Raw genomic sequence first — 21,221 nt, forward strand, 5'->3', positions numbered from 1 at the left:
CAGTCCTGTTCTTTTTCACACTAAGTTCTGTGGGTCCAAGAAGAAATGATTTTCCTGGCCCTGAGGCTCCTTTTAGAACTGATTTAGGTAGTGGAAATCTTCATAAACTCCAGGACAGAAAAAGTTGAGGATTTTTTTTAGAATTTATATTGTTTGCTTTTCGCCAGGTACGGGGTGAAAAGGTCCTGATGTTTTTAGAACTGGGTGTCTGTACGTATTTATGTTGTTTCAATAGGTGGCAGCATGTCCTCTTCTTTACCTAGTGACAGCTTCTGTTGTTGGGAAATGAAAAAGTGACAATAAGAGAGGCAAATAGGAAATGTTCCCTGTGACACACTATGTATATATTGCTCATGGTCACAACTTAAGTCATTTAACAGATTTTGATCCATCAGTAATAACTTTAGAACAAAAGTTGTAACATGGCACTTCTACTTCAAACTGTAATGCCACTTAGGTCTCTCCTCACTGGGGACTCAATATATTGGAAAAGTTTTGGGAAAGCAATGTGAAGCGTTTTCCCACATGCCATTTTGTCAATGATTCTGTTTCCATCTTGGCCGCACCCTTTCCTTGTCTACCTTCTTCAGTGTGAGCAGCTCCAAACTCTCTTCTCCCTTCAGGATGGATTTTGTTAATCAGCAGGTGTAAATATTTTAATTCTATTCGCAATGGAGTTTCTCCCAAAGGGACCCTCCAAGAAATGTTTGGTTCTCACTGGGTCAAACAAGAAAGGGAGAGGCTTACTAGAAGCTTAGAAACTGTCAACTCCCATATGTTCCAATAATATCGAAAGGGATTAGCCAGCCTGCTTTAGGCAGACAGTAAGGAAAGGGTCCCCTAGAATCTCTGACCCGTCCTACAAGTGTTTATACCAGACGTTTTGTGCAGATAAGGGAGCTTGCCTAAACATGCCCGCAGTGGAAAAGTCCATTCCTTAACACAAGTACAGTAAGGGAAACAAATCAATATGGAATGGCTCAATTTAAGGGCCCAAATGCACACTGAAAGGATGGGCTAGAGCCTCCAGGAATTCATGCCTTAAGCTGGGGTGTTTAACTGTGAAGGAGGCAACCGGCTCTCAGGACCCCTCTCTTTGCTGAGAGTTTTCCTTTTGCTTAGTAAATCCTACCCTGCTCACTCTCTTGGCTCGGTGTACCTAATTTTTCCTGATTGTGAGAAAAGAAATGAGACCTAGCTGAGCTAAGGAGCAAAAATCCTGCATTAATATAAATAATCCCTATCTGGGAGAATTTATTCAGTTTGTGGCATGGAAGTGATGGCTGCCCTGGGGTAGAGGTTGGTTGGTCAGGAGGAAGTAGCAGGTCCTCTTGGTATGTAGGATTTAGGGTGCACATCAGTAGGGTCATATTCTCTCACTTGAGCCCTCACGCTTCATGCTGCAAGTATATTCATCTCCATAAACTGGACTCCTTTAGGTTAAATGGGCTTAAAGACAAATTGTGACCAAAAAAAGAAATAATCTATATAAAATATATAATAAATATACGTAATTACACATAATTTTACATGAACAAATATATCCTAACTTTCCTGAAACTCCCTCTATTATGACAATATAATTAATCTTTACCTTAAACCCTCTTATTTTAGAAATAAACTTTTTAAAGAAAAAAAAGCACTCTGCCTGCCCAGATCTCCTTGGATTCTTTTTATCAGCTCTGTATGCCCATCCCCCAATCTTCTGCATGCTTTGATACCAGCTTGTGTTTGGGACACTCAGAGGACTGACTTCACTTTAGTATGCAATTGGTGTGCACTGGAGCAGCCTCATCGGAATTCTGAAGCTTGGTGAGTGGCTAGTGTGGGAGGACAAAAAAGCCCAGCCCCTATGCCTCCAAGCACAGCTGACAACTCCGCAGGGTAATTTATGCTCTGAGGATCCCACAGAATCAGGCTGAATCTGGGGAGTCACCTAAAAAATCACGCCCTGGCTTGGCTTTCCCCTTCCCTATCCTGTTTTTCTCACTCAGTTACTGATTTATCTGGGAGTGTCTCCTTCATAAATCACAGGCACCCGAATCCTTGACTCACCATCTACTTACCTATGATGTGTGAGGAAGTTGACCTAGGACACTTATTGTTCTCTCTCTCTCTCTCAGGTTGTTATTTTTCTTTTGTAAATTATTTTAGGGGAAATTACTTGAATTACGATTATAAGGAGCCAGACGTGGTAGCTTACACCTGTAATCCCAGCACTTGGGAGGCTGAGGTGGGCGGATCAGTTGAGCCCAGCCATTCAAGACCGTACTGGGCAACATGGTGAAACCCCATCTCTACTGAAAATACAAAAATTAGCTCCACATGGTGGCACTCGCCTGTAGTCCCAGCTTCTTGGGAGACCGAGACAGGAGAATCACTTGAACTCGGGAGGTGTAGGTTGCAGTGAGCTGAGATCACATCATTGTACTCCAGCCTAGGTGATGGAGCAAGACCATGTCTCAAGAAAAAAAAAAAAGATTATAGGGGAAAAACACGTATACATATACACACACAAAAACACACAAAAAAACCCTTTCCTCTGCAAATTGACCACTTCTCAGCTATCTCTCACCAGGAAGATGGTGACATGATCAGAGCTAGTTTTAAAAGAATCTTAAAGTTAGTCTTGTTGACTGAAGTACCACAACCTAGAATCCTGTGGCAACTACTGGGTTTTTACTCACTCTCTTCCCGGTTATCACCTAGCCAATTGTTTTCCCTCTCCATAGCCTTCTCCAACTTCTGCTGTGTGTCATTTATCAGATAGAACTTAAAAAAAAACACTTTTCCATCATTTATTTTCAATTTTTTATTGAATTATAACATACATAGAGAAAAAATGGTATTAATCATAAGTATACAACTCAACAAATACCATCTTCTAGATCAAGAAATACATTACTAGTACCCCAGAAGCACCCATTTATACTCTCTCTCAACTTATTGCTGTGTTCAATTCTATTGTATAATTGTTCCACAATATTTCATTTTGAGAGAAAGTAGAAATTAACTCCTTTAGAGACTCATAAGTGAACATATAGATGCTTCAAATTTTCTATTTTTGTAAAGGGGGAGGAGATATAATATAGAAGAGTGTTAGTTGTATGATTGGAAAACATCAAGATATTTTATTTGTCAGAAGAATTCTAGACAATATAAACCCAGAAGCTTTCTTTAGAAAAATATTTTTGCTAGAATTTTAATGATAAGTGGAAGACTGTTTCCATTTTTATCTTTCAAGCTTCATATTGCTGAAGGCTAGGTTCAAAAATAAAGAAGAGGTGTGGTTACATCTGATAAGAGAATAGGGGAATATTTTCAGAAGATACAAGATAGAGAATAGGAAGAAGTTATAAGGGAAAAAATCAATAGCACACAAATTGCATAATAAATAGAAGGCAAACTGTGTGTTAGGAATGAAAACCCTGTGAGAGACCTTCATTGCAGAACCCACCAATTCTTTTTTTTTTTTTTTGAGACGGAGTCTCACTCTGCCGCCCAGGCTGGAGTGCAGTGGCCGGATCTCAGCTCACTGCAAGCTCCGCCTCCCGGGTTTACGCCATTCTCCTGCCTCAGCCTCCCAAGCAGCTGGGACTACAGGCGCCCGCCACGTTGCCCGGCTAGTTTTTTTTTGTATTTTTTAGTAGAGACGGGGTTTCACCATGTCAGCCAGGATGGTCTCGATCTCCTGACCTCGTGATCCGCCCGTCTCGGCCTCCCAAAGTGCTGGGATTACAGGCTTGAGCCACCGCACCCGGCCCCCACCAATTCTTTCTACAAATATTTAATGAGTTTTTTTCAATGTTCAGGACATTGTTCTAATAGCCACATATACAGCAGTGAATAAAAAAGACAAAAATTCCTGTCCACATGGAACTTACATTCTAGTGGAGGACAGAGACTATAAACACATAAATGTTTAAAATATATGTGTCCAGGGTGGTAAGTGCTATGAAGAAAAATAAAGCAGAGGTGTTTGGGCAATTTAAAGTAGGGTGGTAGTGAGGCAAGACCTAGTAGAGAAGATGACATTTGAGTAAAGTCATAAAGGAGGTGAGGGAATGGGACACATGGACATTTGGCAGGAGAGCATCCAAACAGAGGGAATAAAAAGTGCAAATGCCTTAGGAGAGAATGTTCCTGGAATGCTGGAGAACAGAAAGAATGCCAGTGTGGCTAGAGTTGAGTAAAAAGAGTGAAAACAAGGTTAGAGAGGCTGGAGGTGGAAGACATGCGAACAAGTAGTCCTTGGAGGACTCGGATTTTACTCTGAATTATGTGGGAAGTGTTGGAAGATTTTGAGCTGAGAAGTGGCATACTCTGATTGGTTTTTAAAGGGACCATTCAAATTGTTTGGTTGCAGATAGATTTTGGTGAGGGGCAAGGACAAAAGCAGGAAAACTATTTGGGAAGGTGACCTGGTTTGAATCTGTGTGCCCACCAAATATGTTGCATTTTAATCCCCATTTGGGAGTGGGGCCTGGTGGGAGGTGACTGGATCATGGGGGCAGAGTTCTAATGAATGATTTAGCATCATCCACCCTTGGTACTGTGATAGAGTTCTCACAAGATCTGGTTGTTTGAAAGTGCGTAGCACGTCCCTCTGCCCCCTCCTCCTGCTCCAGCCATGTGAAGATGCCTGCTTTGGCTTTGCCTTCCACGAGTAAAAGCTCCGCAGAAGCAAATGCAGCCATGCTTGTACAGCCTATGGAGCCGTGAGCCAATTAAACCTCTTTTCTTATAAATTAACCAGTCTCGGGCATTTTTTTAAAGCAATGTGAGAACACACTAATACAGAAGCTATTACAATCGTCTGAGTGAGAGATTATGGTGGCACCAACAAAGTAGAAACTGGAGGTGGTGAGAGTGGATTTTAGAGATATTTTGAAAAGAGAATTGACTGGCTTTGGTGAGAATTAGATTCAGCACGTAAGAGGGAGTTGTCAAGAAAGACATCAATGAATAAATCATGTGTTTTGTGTTTAGTTCAATTTAATTTTGAAACCATTTGTTTTCTACTGTATGTTATTTACTGTGTATGAGGCACTGTGCTTGCCTCATATACAGTAATTTCTCTTTCCGTTTCTCTGGAAAGAGACACTGACATAAAAATCAATAAATCTGCATTTACTATATTAAGTCTAATAATCAAAGTATGTTCAAGTTCTTAAAGTGGGAAGGGGTCGACACTGTCACAGAAATACAGTAAGATGGTGATGGAAATCCTTTGAGAAGAATGATGACTAAGTTGAATATTGATGGACACCTGAGTGTTTTCATTTTCAGGTTATACATATATTTTTTCTTTCTTTTTTAAAATTTTACTTTAAGTTCCAGGATACATGTGCAGAATGTGCAGTTTTGTTACATAGGTATATGTGTGCCATGGTAGTTTGCTGCACCTATTGACCCATCCTCTAAGTTCCCTCCCCTTAGCCCCCACCCACCAACAGACCCTGGTGTATCTTGTTCCCCTCCCTGTGTCCGTGTGTTTTCAATGTTCAACTCCCACTTATGGGTGAGAACATGCAGTGTTTGGTTTTCTGTTTCTGTGTTAGTTTGCTGAGGATGATGGCTTCCACCTTCATCTATGTCCCTACAAAGGACATAATCTCATTTCTTTTTATAGCTGCATAGTATTCTATGGTGTATATGCACCACATTTTCTCTATCCAGTCTATCATTGATGGGCATTTGGGTTGGTTCCATGACTTTGCTATTGTAAATAGCACTGCAATAAACATATGCGTGCATGTGTTTTTGTAGTAGAATTGTATTCCTTTGGGTGTATACCCGGTAATGTGATTGCTGGGTCAAACCTGAGTGTTTTCTAAGCATTAAAAGGGGATGGAGGAATAATGTTCTATGGAGCGGTCACTGCCAGTGCAAAGTTACAGAGGAATGAAACAACATAGTGTGTCTAGGGAACTAGAAGCGATTGGATTGGCTGGAATGTGAAGTCCAAGGTGAAGAGAAGCTGGAAGCTGAGTGCAGCATAAGAAAAAAGGTCTTACATGCCCCGCCTCAGGCCTGGGCTTTGTTCTAGAGGAGAGCTAGTGAAAGATTTTAAATAAGGGAAGGTTGTAATCATGCTTACATTTTACCAAATATCACTCCAGCGGCCATGTGGAGGTGGATTAGAGAGAGTAGATGAAATGCTAGAAATCCAGTTGGAAGGTATTTTAACTATTGCAACAAGAGCTGAGAGCCTGAATTAAGGTGATGGCAGAGGTAGTAGAAAAGAAATGATGAATTTAAAAATAGAAATAACAAGGCCCAGTTAGTGATCATGGTTATAGTGAGTAAAGGAGAAGACAGAGTCTGGGAGACTAGGACGATATAGTCCCCTCAATTAAGTTTAGGGAACTCTTGAAAAGGAGAAGGTCATGGAAGTGGGGAAAAGTGAAGAGATCAATTTTAGCATGTTGAGATGAAGAGCCTGGGAGATAAAGAGAACATCTCCAGGGAGCAGTTGGATATATGACCCTGGGAATTAGTAGAGAGGTCTAGCCTTTAGCTATAGATTTAGGGGTCAACAGCATAGAGGGGGTATTTAAAAGAACAGGAGCACATTTGACTATCGAGGAGGAAGGCTTAAAGTGAAAAGATGACCAGAAACAGAATCCTCAGGAACATCAACTTCTAAGGAGAGGACACAGGAAGGGAAATCAACAACTGACACTGCCTCAGAGAGTAAGACCTCAGCCAGACCAAAAGGGGCCTTCAAAGTCATAAGGAAAAGGGAGGGGTTGGGGGGTGGAGAATAGCAAAAACCATGATAAGATCAAGTAAGCTAAGGGCTTAGATACATTGTGAATTGGTTATTAGGAGGTCATTGCTGACCAGAGACAGGGCAATTCCAATGATACAGTGAAAAGGTGTGAGATGGGTACAAATCAGATTATAGTGGTCTGATTAGTAGATAGGAGGTGAGAGAGTGTCAAGACACTTGTACAGACTATTCTTTCAATGAGCTTGACTGTGAATATGAAAATTCCCTTCCTGCACACAGGTGAGGCTATGCCAGGCTGACTGGGGACTGGAGTAGATGGAGGGGTCTCTTATCCAAAGCTGTGGCAGATGTTGAAAGCAGGTGAATATTCAGAGCTGAATGTGAAGTGGGAAACTGACTCCAGAATGCCAGGAAGTGGAGTTTGAAAGGATCTCCAAAAGTGAGGGGCTGGAGCCAATGTCTGAAGCTGGATTCGGGCACCAAGGATAAGAAAGCCAGCTAGAATGTTTGCAGACAGCTACTCAAGAAGAGTGAGGAGGGCAGGGAATGGTGTGTGGTGCTTGGCCTGTAGTTCAAAGGACTGATCAGGGACGCTGGTTCTGTGAGGGAGGGAGGAAAACTAATAAATTGAGAGAATGGCTAGGAGTTAGGGCCTAGTTTCAGAGTCTCAGGACAGACACAGTAGAAGTAGGGCAGTTTGAGAGCTAAAAAACTAGCAGCTGATTGTTTTATATTTACATATATAAATCTTTACATAGATTTCTGAGAAAAAGGGGTCCCAGGTGATAAAGTCTGGGACATAGTCATGGCAGTAGACCACAGGATGGAGTTAAAAGATACAGGTGCTCAGAACTGAGGAGGCTAAGGTTCTGAGATGCTGCAGTGCTGGTGGAATTTTCCCCATGGGCGCTGAAGTCACCTAGATGATGGCAGACGTTGGATTTGAAAGAAAGAACATCCTCAGTCCCCAATGAACATGGAGGAGTGGCCAAAAAATGACAATCATTAGTAAGAAGAGGACAGAAAAAGCTAGATAGGATAAACTTGAATGCAGGAGAGAATTTTGTGCAAGAGTATAGGTGCAGTGGTGGCAGTGGGCATTGGGAAGTATCTCTAACTCCTCCTGAATGTGCCATACATTAGGGAGGGCTGCAAAGGAGGTGATATCCTTGAGGCAGAGACAGGATCCATTTCAGTGAGAACAGGTGAGAAGAGAAGATCATCTTTACCATGTACATGTAAAAACTATATGCTCCCAGAGACTAAGGATAATGTTTTATTTTCAGTCAAGACTATTGAATTAAGTGTTTCCAGGGAATCACAAAAGACGGTTGTACTGAGCGGGTAGTATTTAATATGATCAGGTCTTAAATAAGAAGCCATAAACGTGAACATTTAAAATCAAATATATAATAAATAATTATTAAGTTATAAACTACATAGTTCATATTAACTAAATTCTCAGATGCATATGTAAATACAACAGAGCAATAATATAGAATAATAATGCTACAATTTTATATGTGTCCCAAGAAGACACTTTGAACTAAAATAATAAAGATCATGATTAATTTTCCCTGAACTCTCATAACCTATAGTAATGTTTCCTTCTCTCCCTTCCTTCCTTCCTTCCTTTTTTATCTTGGAACATGTCCCTTGCTCCTGCAGTGAGTGTTGCTACAAATGTTACTGAAATAATATTGAGCAACTGAATATCAGACTCAGTAGAAAATTTTACTCAGAAGTATGATCAGATGTTCCTGTAAGAATACCCAGAACTTTAGAGATTCATAGACATTTAAAGCTTTAAAAAAAAAAGAAAGAATAGACGTTAGAGATGGAGTCCAGCACTCTTATTCTACAGATAAGGAAATGAAAATCCAGTTTAAACAGTGACCACAATTTCATAGTCAACAAAATTTCAGGTCTCCTGTATTACTGTCCGTAGGTGAACAGTTATATTTATGAGTTATCTTTATATTCCTTTTAAGAACTGGCAGTCTTGAACATAGAACAGTAAAGATGGAGCTGTTCAAGTCTCACTGCTTCATCTTGTTTATTCCAATGCATTGCCTTTCCTGGAGTGCTGGTGGGTTTAACTCTGGTTAAACACCAGAGTTTATCTGGGTGTTTAAACTCTGTTTAATGAAGGCTGTTAGCCAAACCCTCACTAAATTATTTTTACTTTTAAGATAGAGACTGTGATCGAAATAATTGGAACAGAAAATTTTAACAATAAACATGCCAAAAGAAATACATTATTTTAAATATAAAATACAATATCAAAGGAGTTAATAGCTATAAATTCAGAAACAAGAAATACAGATTCCATCTTTCTCACTATCTTTGCGCCTCTTTCCACCTTTTATCACAACAACCCGGGCTGGCGTATTTGAAACTGAGGCACATTTTAGATATATATTATCATCATCAGGCACATAATTCCTTTGTAATACATATTCTAAAATGTTAAAACGGAGTACCTTGTTTCTGATAAAATGTTTTTTTTTCTTTTTTCTGAGTCTACTTGCTGATGATAAAACATTTCATTGAGATTTAATTAAATAATTCTCAATATATCTTTTAGAACTGTAGGTTAAGTCTGTATTTGTTATAAGCACATAATTTTTCTTCTCAGAGCATAAAGCATTTCTCTTCCCACATCCTCTTGTACACTCACAACTATTTTAACAATAAGAGATTCTCAAATAGCTTATACCATTCTAGCGAACATTTTATTTTTCTAGAGTTTTTAACTTCATGTTTAAACAGGCTGTGCTGGAGTTGATATGAAATGGCAGCTAGAGTAGGTTGCTTGCTTTTACCACTCATGTTTGAAAGATTGGAATGCTTATGCGAAAGTCTGTTTTCAACTTGGAGAGGAGTCCTGGCCTCTTGGTTTGTCTCCTGATTTTTAAATCATATAGGTTATTGACCTTGTCTTATCCAAAGTATAGTAACTGTAAGTGTCCAAAATGTTAAACATGTTTTAAAATTTTGTCAAAGCAGAAGTTTCATTTTAAAAAGAAGGAAGAAAAGAAGGAAGAAAGAAGGAGACAAATATTTGGAGTTATTAGCTCGCTCATAATATGATCATTATAACAGTTTGAGAAGAGAGCTACAATACTTTTAAAACTATGTTTTGTTCCAGAAGACAACCTGGTATATGTCCCTCTATAGCTTTAAATTGCCATTTCCACACGCTTAAAATGTTAGCTTATAAGGGGACTGGGGACTGGAGGAAGGTAATACTAAATCCACTTCTTAATACTCTATTGCCACTGACTAAGAGTCTATTCCATAAATACATTCATATCTATAGTATTTAAATATTTTTATAAACCCCAATAAAGAAGTAAGACTTTTATAGCCATCTGGTATCCCCCAGTGCATAAATAAAGTACGTATTTATATGTTAGACATTCTGAGATTTAAAAAAATATTCAGATATAAGTTTTTAAACATTCAGTTTTCATTTCCTTAAAAGAATAAAAATGTCAGCTTTTCATTTTGCTTTTATATGTTTTGCTTCTATGCTTCTATATTTTCAGCTGGAATGAAGGTATATATGTTTTAAGTTATGATCATAATAGACCTCATTCTGGTAGTAATCAAGCTCAAGGTTAATATAAAATCAATAAATGTCAAAACTGTATTTTTGATTAAAAATTTTAACCTTCTCCTTCAACCAAGAAATGTCAAAGTTGAGCAGTGAAATAAAGTAAAAACTTCAGAAGTCATAGAAATCAATAACATAGGAAATCAGACTATTGTATAGTGATTATGGAGAAATAATCCTGACTTTTCACACTTATGAGTTTTTTTTTCCCATCCCTAATATATTGTACTCCTCCACTTGGAATACAAAGAAATGAGTTTCACTACTATATTAGAGTATGTAACATAGTGTCCAGCTGCAAGTTAGATCCTCAGGAATCTTCACTTCCATGTGTTCTAGAGGACAGATGCTGATGAATCATCTGTGGAAATAGTATACCATGAGTAACTAAGAAGCAAATCTGGATAGGTAAAGATAAAGCAGAAAATCAAATGAAACTTAAGGTAGATACCTTTTGGAGAAGTGATTTGAATCTTTCTAGGAATTCTTTGGGTGGTTTTTTCTCATAAGAAGCACATGAAGGGCATGTCTAGAAATCAATGAAAAAGTAACAGTCTTCTTTAAATTTTTTTTCTTAATAAAATTTTTCTTAAAAAATTTTTTTATTAAAAACATAAATTATGTTCACTGAAAAAATTTGAGAAGTACATAAAACTGTTTGGAAAGTAACAATGGAAAAAGTCCTTGTAATCCCATTCCCAGAGATAGGAATCCCACTGCAATGTTTCAATGTATATTCTCTCTGTGTTTTTGGTATTTTTAATTATTATTATGCATTTACATTATTTATACCAGTTGGTGATTTGCTTTTTTTTTTTTTTTACACTTAACATATCACAGGCATTTCCTAAGTGTTAAATGGTGTTCAGAAATATGACATGTAGTGGTTATTCTGTATTCCAACATAGAGTGGAACTATTACTATTTTTGGACCCATAGGTTGCATCTAACTTTTTTTTTTTGGACAGTCTCGCTCTGTTGCCCAGGCTGGAGTGCAGTGGCGTGATCTCCACTCACTGCAACCTCCACCTCCTGGGTTCAAGCAATTATCCTGCCTCAGCCTCCCAAGTAGCTGGGATTACAGGCGCGCACGACTATGCCTGGCTAATAGTAGAGACACGGTTTCACCATGTTGGCCAGGCTGGCCTCAACTCCTGATCTCAGGTGATCCGCCTGCCTCAGCCTCCCAAAGTGCTGGGAATACAGGCGTAAGCCACCACACCCAGCCGTATCTAACTTTTTACTTTTGTCTACATTACTCCAAAGAACATCTCTGTAAATAATTATTCATATATATCTTTGCTTATTTGATATATTCCTAGAAGTAGAATTACTAAATAAAAGGGATAAAAAATTTTAAGGCTTTGATGTAGAGTTTTACCTCTTTTCACTTGGAGCATTCTTATTATTATAGGGTATTGTTTAAAATGTTTAATTGGACAAAAACAGGATTTCCTTGTTTTAACTCACATGTATGTGATTACTAGGGAGATTGAACATATATGTATTGCTCACTTGCATTTTTTAAAAAAACTTTCTTAGTTTATGCTATTTGTCTTTATTCCTATTTAGATACCAAACACCAAGCCATTGCGTGGTAGTTAGCATCTCAATGCCAGTGCGATGTTGTAGTGAGAGCATTTCACTAAAAGGTAGTAGATATACGGTCTAATTCTTATCATTCTGACACTATGTATGGAACTTGGGGCTAGTGACTTAACTCCTTGGTAGATCTCACTTTCCTCATCTATGAGATGAGCATACTTAACTGGAGAGTTCTAAGTTTAGCTCCAAAGCTATCACTTAATGAGTTCCAAAAATATGTTCAGCTCCTTTCTTTCTGAGGAAAGATTTAGAGGGACATTTTTCACATGGTCACCAGGCCAAGCAATCAAAGGAAATAAGAATCATTTTGATAATGTAATTAAGATTTCATTTGAATCACATGTGGAATTTTTTGGAGGAGAAAGAACTAATTTAAAAAATTTGAGGCCAGGCGCAATGGCTCACACATGTAATCCCAGCACTTTGGGAGGCCGAGGCAGGCAGATGACTTGAGGTCAGGAGTTTGAGACCAGCCTGACCAACGTGGTGAAACCTAGTCTCTACTAAAAATACAAAAATTGGCCAGGCGTGGTGGTGTGCGCCTGTGGTCCCAGATACTCGGGAGGCTGAGGCAGGAGAATCGCTTGAACTGGGAGGCAGAAGCTGCAGTGAGCCAAGACTTGCCACTGCATTCCAGCCTGGGTGAAAGACTGGGACTCCGTCTCAAAAAAAAAAAAAAAAAAAAATTGAGAGTAATTTATTTTATGTGTTTTCCCACTGGCTTTGATTAATCTTTGAATTACTCATGTTCTTGAGTATCTGCATTGCTCATGAGTTGGCATATACAAGAGGATCTCAGAGCTCCAAAAAGCTAGGGACTATTAAAATTCCCCAGCCAAGTAATGAGGCCTGCCTATTTCAATTCAATACTGACTCTGCTAATGTACAGGATAGTAATATGATTTAAGAGAGGAAGCAAAGTTTAAGATTTGCCTGAGTCTCTTGTAGGCTCTTTTCTTGTTAGAAAGCTAGGATCTAGCTCCTGTTAATAAGAATACTGTGACCATATGAGAGGAAATATTCCTTAACTCCAAAATCACAATTGGATTCTCTGCCTAATGACTTCCTCACCTTGAGAAGCTATATTAACATATTCCAGCTACCAAGGAGTACTAGGAAATTATAATTGGGTTTCTGAATACTTTCAAGTCTGTGGACTTAAAAGAGTGACCCTACTTCTTAAAATGCACCATGTATAGGCCAGGCGCGGTGGCTCATGCCTGTAATCCCAGCACTTTGGGGGACCGAGACGGGCGGATCACGAGGTCAGGAGATCGAGACCATCCTGGCTAACACGGTGAAACCCCGTCTCTACTAAAAATACAAAAAATTAGCCGGGCAAGGTGGCCGGCGCCTGTGGTCCCAGCTACTCGGGAGGCTGAGGCAGGAGAATGGCGTGAACCCGGGAGGCGGAGGTTGCAGTGAGCTGAGATCCAGCCACTGCACTCCAGCCTGGGCGACAGAGCAAGACTCCATCTCAAAAAATAAAAGAAAATTTAAAAAAATGCACCATGTATAGGCCAGGCGCGGTGGCTCATGCCTGTAATCCCAGCACTTTGGGGGACCGAGGTGGGCAGATCACGAGGTCAGGAGATCGATACCATCCTGGCTAACACGGTGAAACCCCATCTCTACTAAAAATACAAAAACAAAATTAGCTGGGCGTTGTGGCGGGCACCTGTAGTCCCAGCTACTCGGGAGGCTGAGGTGGGAGGAGAATGGCGTGAAACCAGGAGGTGGAGCTTGCGGTGAGCAGAGATCACACCACTGCGCTCCAGCCTGGGCGACAGAGCAAGACTCTGTCTCAAAAAAAAAAATTGCACCACGTATAATAAGGCATAGGTAAGGAAGACGCCAGCAGCTCTGGCTACAGGTATGCATGTGTGTTTATGCAATGCAAGATATATAGTTTATAAGTACAAATAAGATAGATGACAAATGACAATCTTACTAGTCTGTGTTTCTGTCTTCTCTCTGCACCTGTGGAAGGTGATTTCCTCTTCAGCTTTTTAATTGATAAACTGATTATCTTTTCATTGTTTCCTGTATTGGCTGACTTTAGTTGGGCCTTCTGAAAACAGGAAAAAGCTGACCACTCACAGTTTGTCTGAAAGATAAACAATTTGCATATATGTTAACAAATATTATTCAGAAAGTAAAAGATAGCTTTCCCAATCCTCTGTTTCTGTCCCTTCTGCAATGTCGTGCATTACATCATTTCAACAGATGAGTGAAGTATGATTTCACCTCCTCCTTAATCTTTGGGATGGGAAAAAGGGATAATCCCCTGCCTCGCAGATAAGAGAGAAAGGAGCCTCACTTCTTCACAATGCTTTATTCCTGATGCTATACAGAGGACCATTTTGACATCTGGGTGGTGGACAAGACCTTTGTGTTTTGTAAGGGAGAGTTAGTTCGGTTTAGGAACACATTTGCTGAATTATGAGGCTCTAAAACTTACACTGTGACTAGTGGCAGCTTTGGGTGAATTATGTTATAGTCTGATGAAGAATATTTTTCATTTGTTTGCGGTTTCTATAATGTATCTGTCATGACATGTCTTGAGCAGCATTTTATTCTGTACAGCGCCAGGCATAGTGTCTTGCCAGTTAATGTCAACATACATTTGTGAAGTTAACAGATGAAGAAAATGAATTAAAGCCCCTCCTTTGGGGAAAGGAAATGGGTACCTACCTCTGATAGCATATTTTACATCTAAAATTCAATATGCTTGCATAGATCACACATGACTTTTCTAAAACCCTTTTCATACTCCCAGCTCAGTTAGGGTAGGATTCTGCCTGAATCAAGCAGTTGAGGGACAGTTTGAGGCTTGCCCAACCAATGAGAGGGAAGGTAATTTCTTAGAAGGTAAGAATAGGATCTCAGAGAATGGAGGAGTGTATAAAATAAGCATCAAACACTTATCTCTTGACTTGGAAAAATAACTAATGACTAACAAGCCAAAAGCTTAGCAATCAAACTGGAAAGGAAATGGAATGTACTTGGAAGAACCAAATATATACTGACTTGTTGAAAAATGTTAATGCTGATCCAAAAGCTTATATCCAGGTTACTTGTATCCAACTTACTTTTTTCTTTCAGCAAACATGTGTATGTGATGCTATTTTCCCCCTGAAGTTGCTATATTTTCATTTCACTAATGCATATGGAAGCTACTACCTTATAACCAGAAGCCTCAATCCCTTCCAGTCCCTACAAAGGCAGGCCTATAAGTAACAATATTACCTGAATCTTCTTATGGACAATCAGCTGAACACAGCATCTGGCCTGCTTTGCATTTTCCAACCCATATGCTTACCCAATATGAATGTTGATTAATAACATGCATCTCTAAGACACAAACCTATCAGGTTTGCTTTGCATATATAGCCACAAGCTGAGAAGCAGCTTATCTGGTTTCCTTATATCAAGGCAGATTGCCTCTCATAAGGGCAAGGTGGTGTCCTTTCCATATGTTTGCCAAAATGCTTATTTAATAGAAACTATTTATAAATGTTCAATATAGCACTTTTTTTTCCTTGAAAACCACATGTTCATGTTTGTTGAAGTTTTTTCTTTTCTCTTCTTTTTGACCACAACCGGCTTAACTTACTGGAAAAAATAATATTCATATTTAAAGAGGTAAATTTTCCAGCTGAAACTGAAAATACTGACTGCTTCATCCGTGATGATCTGAAAAACCAGCATTTCTCACAGAGGCTCATTTTGCTGAGTTAACATTTACATGTGTATGCTGAAAGAAAATTAGGTTCCAAAGAAGTAGAGGGGCCCTGCCAGCCAGATGAACTCCCTTGAGATAATATTGCCAGGAATGGTCAGTACCAGTACTCAAAGCACTGAAATTGTAAAACTACAATTTCAGTTGTAAAAACAACTGCAAATCTTTTCTGAAAGCCTTTGAATGGCACCTGGACACTGACACCCGTATTGATGGGGCTGTGCTTCCTCTCCCACCCTTCCTTGTTTACTTGTGTTAACAGACAATGGTGTTTTGTTTTCTTTTGCTCTGCAAGCAGCAGAGCTGTGTCTAGCAATATGTGGTCCAGGATAAATAACTGCTGGAATTGGCTTTATATGCACATCAAAGGCCGCCTCAAAAGAGGAAAAGAAGTGGAGAGCTGTCTCCACTAAACTGCCTTAAGGATGTATTGAGGAGAGTGAAAAGATTAACCTTGATTTAGGCAGCCTCAGGTGCCCTATCACTCAGGAGTCTAGAGGATGCCCAAGTCCATATTTAGCACCGTCTGGAAGCATAAACATTGTTTTCCTTTGCTATGCCTTGGTGACAACAGACTCCAAAGGCAAGGCTTTGTTTCCCTCATGCTTTAACATGTGAGAACATGAGGAGTTTTCTGCTCCTACATTAGTTTTGCAGACTAGAAGGAGGGGTAGTGAAGTCAAAAGCAAGAATTAACAAACCATTCCTCTTCAGCTGAAGAACAAGTCAAGTGCTCCTTTTGCCAGGAGTAACACTTGTCTTTGTTGTTTTGCAATTGAATTTTTGAAACTTTTTGCCTCCTTAGGGCTTTTTTTGTTTCTTTTGTAGAAACAGGATGTCTCACTATTTTGCCCAGGTTGTTCTCAAACTCTTGACCTCAAGCAATCCTCCAACCTTGGCTTCCCAAAGGGATTACAGGCATTGGGATTATAGGCAGGAGCCACATCACCCAGCTGAGGCCTATTTTTACATTTTTTTTCTTCTGCAAAGAAAGCCCTGGCCATTCCCCCTAAGGAGTCTTGCTAATTGGGCAAGGCTACCTTTGTCCTGGCTGGGTATGGTGGCTCACGCCTGTCATCCCAGCACTTTGGGAGGCTAAGGCAGGTGGATCATGAGGTCAAGAGATTGAGACCATCCTGGCCAACATGGTGAAACCCTGTCTCGATTAAAAAATACAAAAATTAGCTGGGCATGGTGGCGTGCGACTACAGTCCCAGCTACTCGGGAGGCTGAGGCAGGAGAATCGCTTCAGCCTGGGAGGCGGAGGTTGCAGCGAGCTGAGATAGCGCCACTGCACTCCAACCTGGCAACAGAGCGAGACTCCGTCTAAAAAAAAAAAATGATTACCTTTGTCCTACACACAAACTAGGTTTATATCAGGGTTTCTCAATGGTGATACCACTGACATTTGGGGCTAGATAATTCCTTGTTGTCAGGGCTGTTTTGTGCATTCTAGAATGTTTAGTACCCGCCTTCTACCTACTAGATGCCAATAGCACCCCCATTTCTACCTCCACGTGTGACAACCAGAAATTTTTCCAGCCAATGCCAAATGTTTTCTGGGGTACAGAAATCACCACCAGTTGAGAGCCACTGGTTATATGATTAGACAGAAAGAAAAAGAGAAAAAGAAAGATGCCTGGCCAGGCCAATTAGAAATGTTAGATAATTATTATATGCGTACAACATTAGATGGCTTTATTTTCATTTCACTTTTTTTTAATTTTTTTTTTTTTTTGAGACCGAGTCTCGCTCTGTCGCCCAGGCTGGAGTGCAGTGGCGCGATCTCGGCTCACTGCAAGCTCCCCGCCATTCTCCTGCCTCAGCCTCCCGAGTAGCTGGGACTACAGGCGCCCACCACCACGCCTGGCTAATTTTTTGTATTTTTAGTAGAGATGGGGTTTCACCGTGTTAAAATCTCTTACAGACCCTGCTTTGAAGCTAGCTTGATATAATGCTGATGTGACCTTGAACGATTTCTTTCTTCCTGAGTTTGCCTACTAGTATAGCTTAAAGATCCAAGTTACACTATTACTCACTTGTATCATAGCCAGCATTGCTTGATCAGATTATCAGATAGATATAGTATCACTGAGACAAAATCCTCTCATTATGATGTAAGATAAAAAAAAATCTTTCATTAAAAAAGCATCTAAAGGAAGTACCCATTGGATGAACTCAGGTTAGAAGGTGGAATCTCTTTCCTATTTCTTATTTTGCATGTTACAGACTACAGCCAGGAAACTCTGAAAGGGACTCTAACCATAACAGTTAAACAAGGTGCATGAAATGCTAGAAATGCATGTTTTGATAATTAGGCACATTGATTAAGAAGTATTTTCAGTTATTGGAAAAGTCTTTCCAATAAGCTGAATGTGCTACTTTCATTTTAGATGCTGCTTATTAGAAAAGGACCTAGTAAATGAGAGTGGTTGGGTTCAGAGCTAGAGAGTGAATTTTAGAGAAAAGCAATAGTTGTGACTCATTCACTTTCTAAACTTTTACACATAGTCATTTACGATAATTGTTTTCTTTGCAATGTATCTTCTTCAGTCTCCCCCTTTGTAGTGTCCTAGTTACTGGTAGCACTTTTAGTTATTCTAATTTATGCAATTAAAGGTCTGTGACAATGAAAACATTTCCCCAATTGCATTTATACTCTCAGGGTACCAGACCAGAAGATCAGATCATAGAAGTTGCTAGAGAAAAAGATCAGCGGACAGCACTCTTGAACTACATGCCAAGCCTCTCCTTCCTGGAACTCTAATGGATTTAAATGGCTTAAGAGATGGGATGAATTGTTGAAAATGGTTCTTTCAAAAGACCTCATGGAAGGCCAAAGACAAGACTCACTGAAGCCAAGGTATATGTGAATTATATTCTAAAGGACAGCTTTGATTTCCACACCACCATTTCTCCATGCTGTCCCTGTAATCTAATTCTTTCTTTCTTTCATTTTTAAGTTTGTTATTAAAAGGTTAATTCTGCTTCCTATTGTATGTATCTATGTTTCTTAAGTAGGATAACAAAGAGGGCTCAAAAGCTTTCATGCCCAAGGGCTCTTAAAGAGTAACTAGCTGTGCATTGTTCAGAAACTGATCAGAGTATAGATTTCATTTCTAGTTTTGTTATTCTGTCTCAGCAATACTACTTAGGAGTACTCTTAGAGATTCTTGAAGATAAACATAGTTTATGAGGAATATAATATATCATTTTTTAGTTGGTTTTTGGTAAATCAATGAATTCAACCAAAATATAAATAAATATTTCATCAATTATTAGAACGCTAAGTTCATTAAAATTCAGTATACTCCTATATAATCATGTTAATGCCTTTCTTATTAGATTTTAAAAGTTATGTCAAATGTATTTTCAGAAATAAATTCAATTGGTCTTACCTCTACATCTTCTGGAGCTGGCAGAAATTCAGGGTCCTAGAGCAAAAGAAAATTTGTTCTGAGTTATTTTTGTAAGCCAAACCCTCCTTTTATATTAATTGAAAAGTATGATTTAGATTTTGTTGTGACAAGTATAGTCTTACCAAGTCATTCACATAATTTTTCAGCTGATCAACAATATCTATAAGTTGACGCATTCTAATCATGTGGCGATCTTGACCTTGGGAGCTTGATTTGTGGACCAGTGTCCCCAAGAAGATGACCATCAGACAGATGACTATCCTCTCCATGTTGCCAGGACTGGATCTCATAAGTATCAACAGTAGAGCTAGACGTTGGTCTCGTTTTCACTTCAGCTTGACTGAGAACAGGTTGTCAGTTAAGCTACCTATTTATTCATCCTTCAGGGAGAGGTAAAGCCCTCCCATTGCAGCCTGGAAATCTTTGTAAAATGGATGAATGTGAGTAACTCTTTTTTCTTTTCCACTGGCTAGGTATACGTGTGCATGTGCTAATGTGTGGGGGCAGGGATTGATGGAGTCAACGAAATGTGCCCCATCTGCATCTTTGACAGGAAAAAGAGAGAATGGGTGAATTCCAATTTCAGCATGAATCAAGAAGCATGTATAATAAACAGTAGGTACTACAAGACTTCAAAAAAGTAAACAAAAACACTTTGATCTCTTTTTCTCGGCCTCCCCTGGCATCTTACCTGTTCTCTCTGACAGTCATAAGAGCACTTCGATAATGAGTAAAATGGCAACATGTGCTTTCATGCAGGACTTTTTCTTATGGTAATAACTATGTCTTTTGACTAAAATCATCCAGTATTCCATCATAAAAGTAGGAGGAGAGGCTACCTTTTAGGAAATTTTAAATAAAGAGGTATTTTCCAAATTAGCAAGAATATTTTAGGTTCTTACCAAGTTTCAAGGGTTTAAAATAGAATTTGCTTCCAACTGTTCACCAAAGCATCTTTAACCATTTATTTTGGCTTCTGACAAGTTATTTAACAATCTGATTTATTAATATCACAAATGATTCTAAGGGACTCGATGGAAAATCTATCCTTCCCAATCAAGATCTCACTCTACTATCATTTTAAAAATTATCTGATGTCCATCTCTTCTGTATAATGCATCAGTTAAATGAGTGAAACTTGCTAATGCTCATTCTTGTGCGAACCAAAAAATATTTCCAAACAGCAAAATAAAATATACCCATAAATGATTCGTTTTCTCTTAGGGTTGTATTACTTATTTCTATTAGATACTATTTCCTCTGGGTATAAGCAACACATTTCTAACTGCATCTGTGACCGGGTAGAGATTAATTAAAGACCCAAAGTCCAGAAATGGTTTTATCATCCTCCTTTCTTCTGCTTCTCTTGTTCCTGAGACTCTTAACCCATTTGAGAAAGTTGAATATAATATGCTAGCTAGAAAGTCATGTACCATATAAGACCATAGGACTTATAAATAAAACTCTTGACTATAGATTTTATTCATTCATTCATTTCATTACATACTTTAGAATACCATACTTTATTCTAGACTGTTATGTAGCCAACATAAATTGGAGTTTTGACTTGATTTGCTCTGAAGTTGACTGCAATCTTTTTATTATGGAATATCTATTCAAGAGTATACAGGTTTGGCCTTACACAGTAGACAAGAGTTCATACAACATGATCAAGAATTCCTCCCTGTAATAATTAAATTCTATATGACAGGATTCTGTGCAAACTTATGAATGCATGTAGACTAAGGGTTGCCCCTTAGTGTCTCCACATTGCCTGTATGGTCTTTGTACATGCACTCCTTATCCACGTAAACAGATGTGCATCTCCTTGAAGACACTAACCACAGTGGTTAGGAGGTCAATTTCTAAATCTTGAGTTCAAATCCAGGTCCTAACAATTAATAGCACATATGATCCTATGTGTGTAATTGCAAAAGGAAGCTAAGTACAGAATCTAATCATAGGGTTCTGATAAGGCTTAAATGAGACATTTCAAGTAAAAGGGCTAAGTACAGCACATGATAACATCCCAGGAGGTTTGCATGCTGATCGTGGATGAGGGTGAAGGGGAGAACTTAAAGAAGCCAAGGGAGGCTAAAC

At 39.1% G+C, this 21,221-nt stretch overlaps 1 protein-coding gene across 2 annotated transcripts; it reads right to left on the bottom strand.

Moving 5' to 3' along the window:
- Positions 1–8,377: 8,377 nt before the first annotated feature.
- IL21 (interleukin 21) lies at positions 8,378–19,469 on the bottom strand. 2 transcript variants are annotated; one of them, XM_011948619.1, is made up of 6 exons: positions 19,244–19,469; positions 19,101–19,136; positions 13,912–14,067; positions 10,807–10,884; positions 10,640–10,716; positions 8,378–8,391 (listed from the first exon to the last, which is right to left on the bottom strand). In XM_011948619.1, exons 1-5 carry the CDS (start codon positions 19,409–19,411, stop codon positions 10,666–10,668), a joined length of 489 nt encoding a protein of 162 aa, XP_011804009.1. In that variant the 5' UTR covers positions 19,412–19,469; the 3' UTR covers positions 8,378–8,391; positions 10,640–10,665. The 2 variants fall into 2 exon arrangements, with proteins under 2 accessions (XP_011804009.1, XP_011804008.1); XM_011948618.1 differs by lacking the exon at positions 8,378–8,391 and having other exon boundaries at positions 10,584–10,716; positions 19,244–19,457.
- Positions 19,470–21,221: the final 1,752 nt, after the last annotated feature.

The sequence above is a fragment of the Colobus angolensis genome, unplaced genomic scaffold (assembly GCF_000951035.1).
Source record: "Colobus angolensis palliatus isolate OR3802 unplaced genomic scaffold, Cang.pa_1.0 Scaffold280, whole genome shotgun sequence".
NCBI lineage: Eukaryota > Metazoa > Chordata > Mammalia > Primates > Cercopithecidae > Colobus > Colobus angolensis.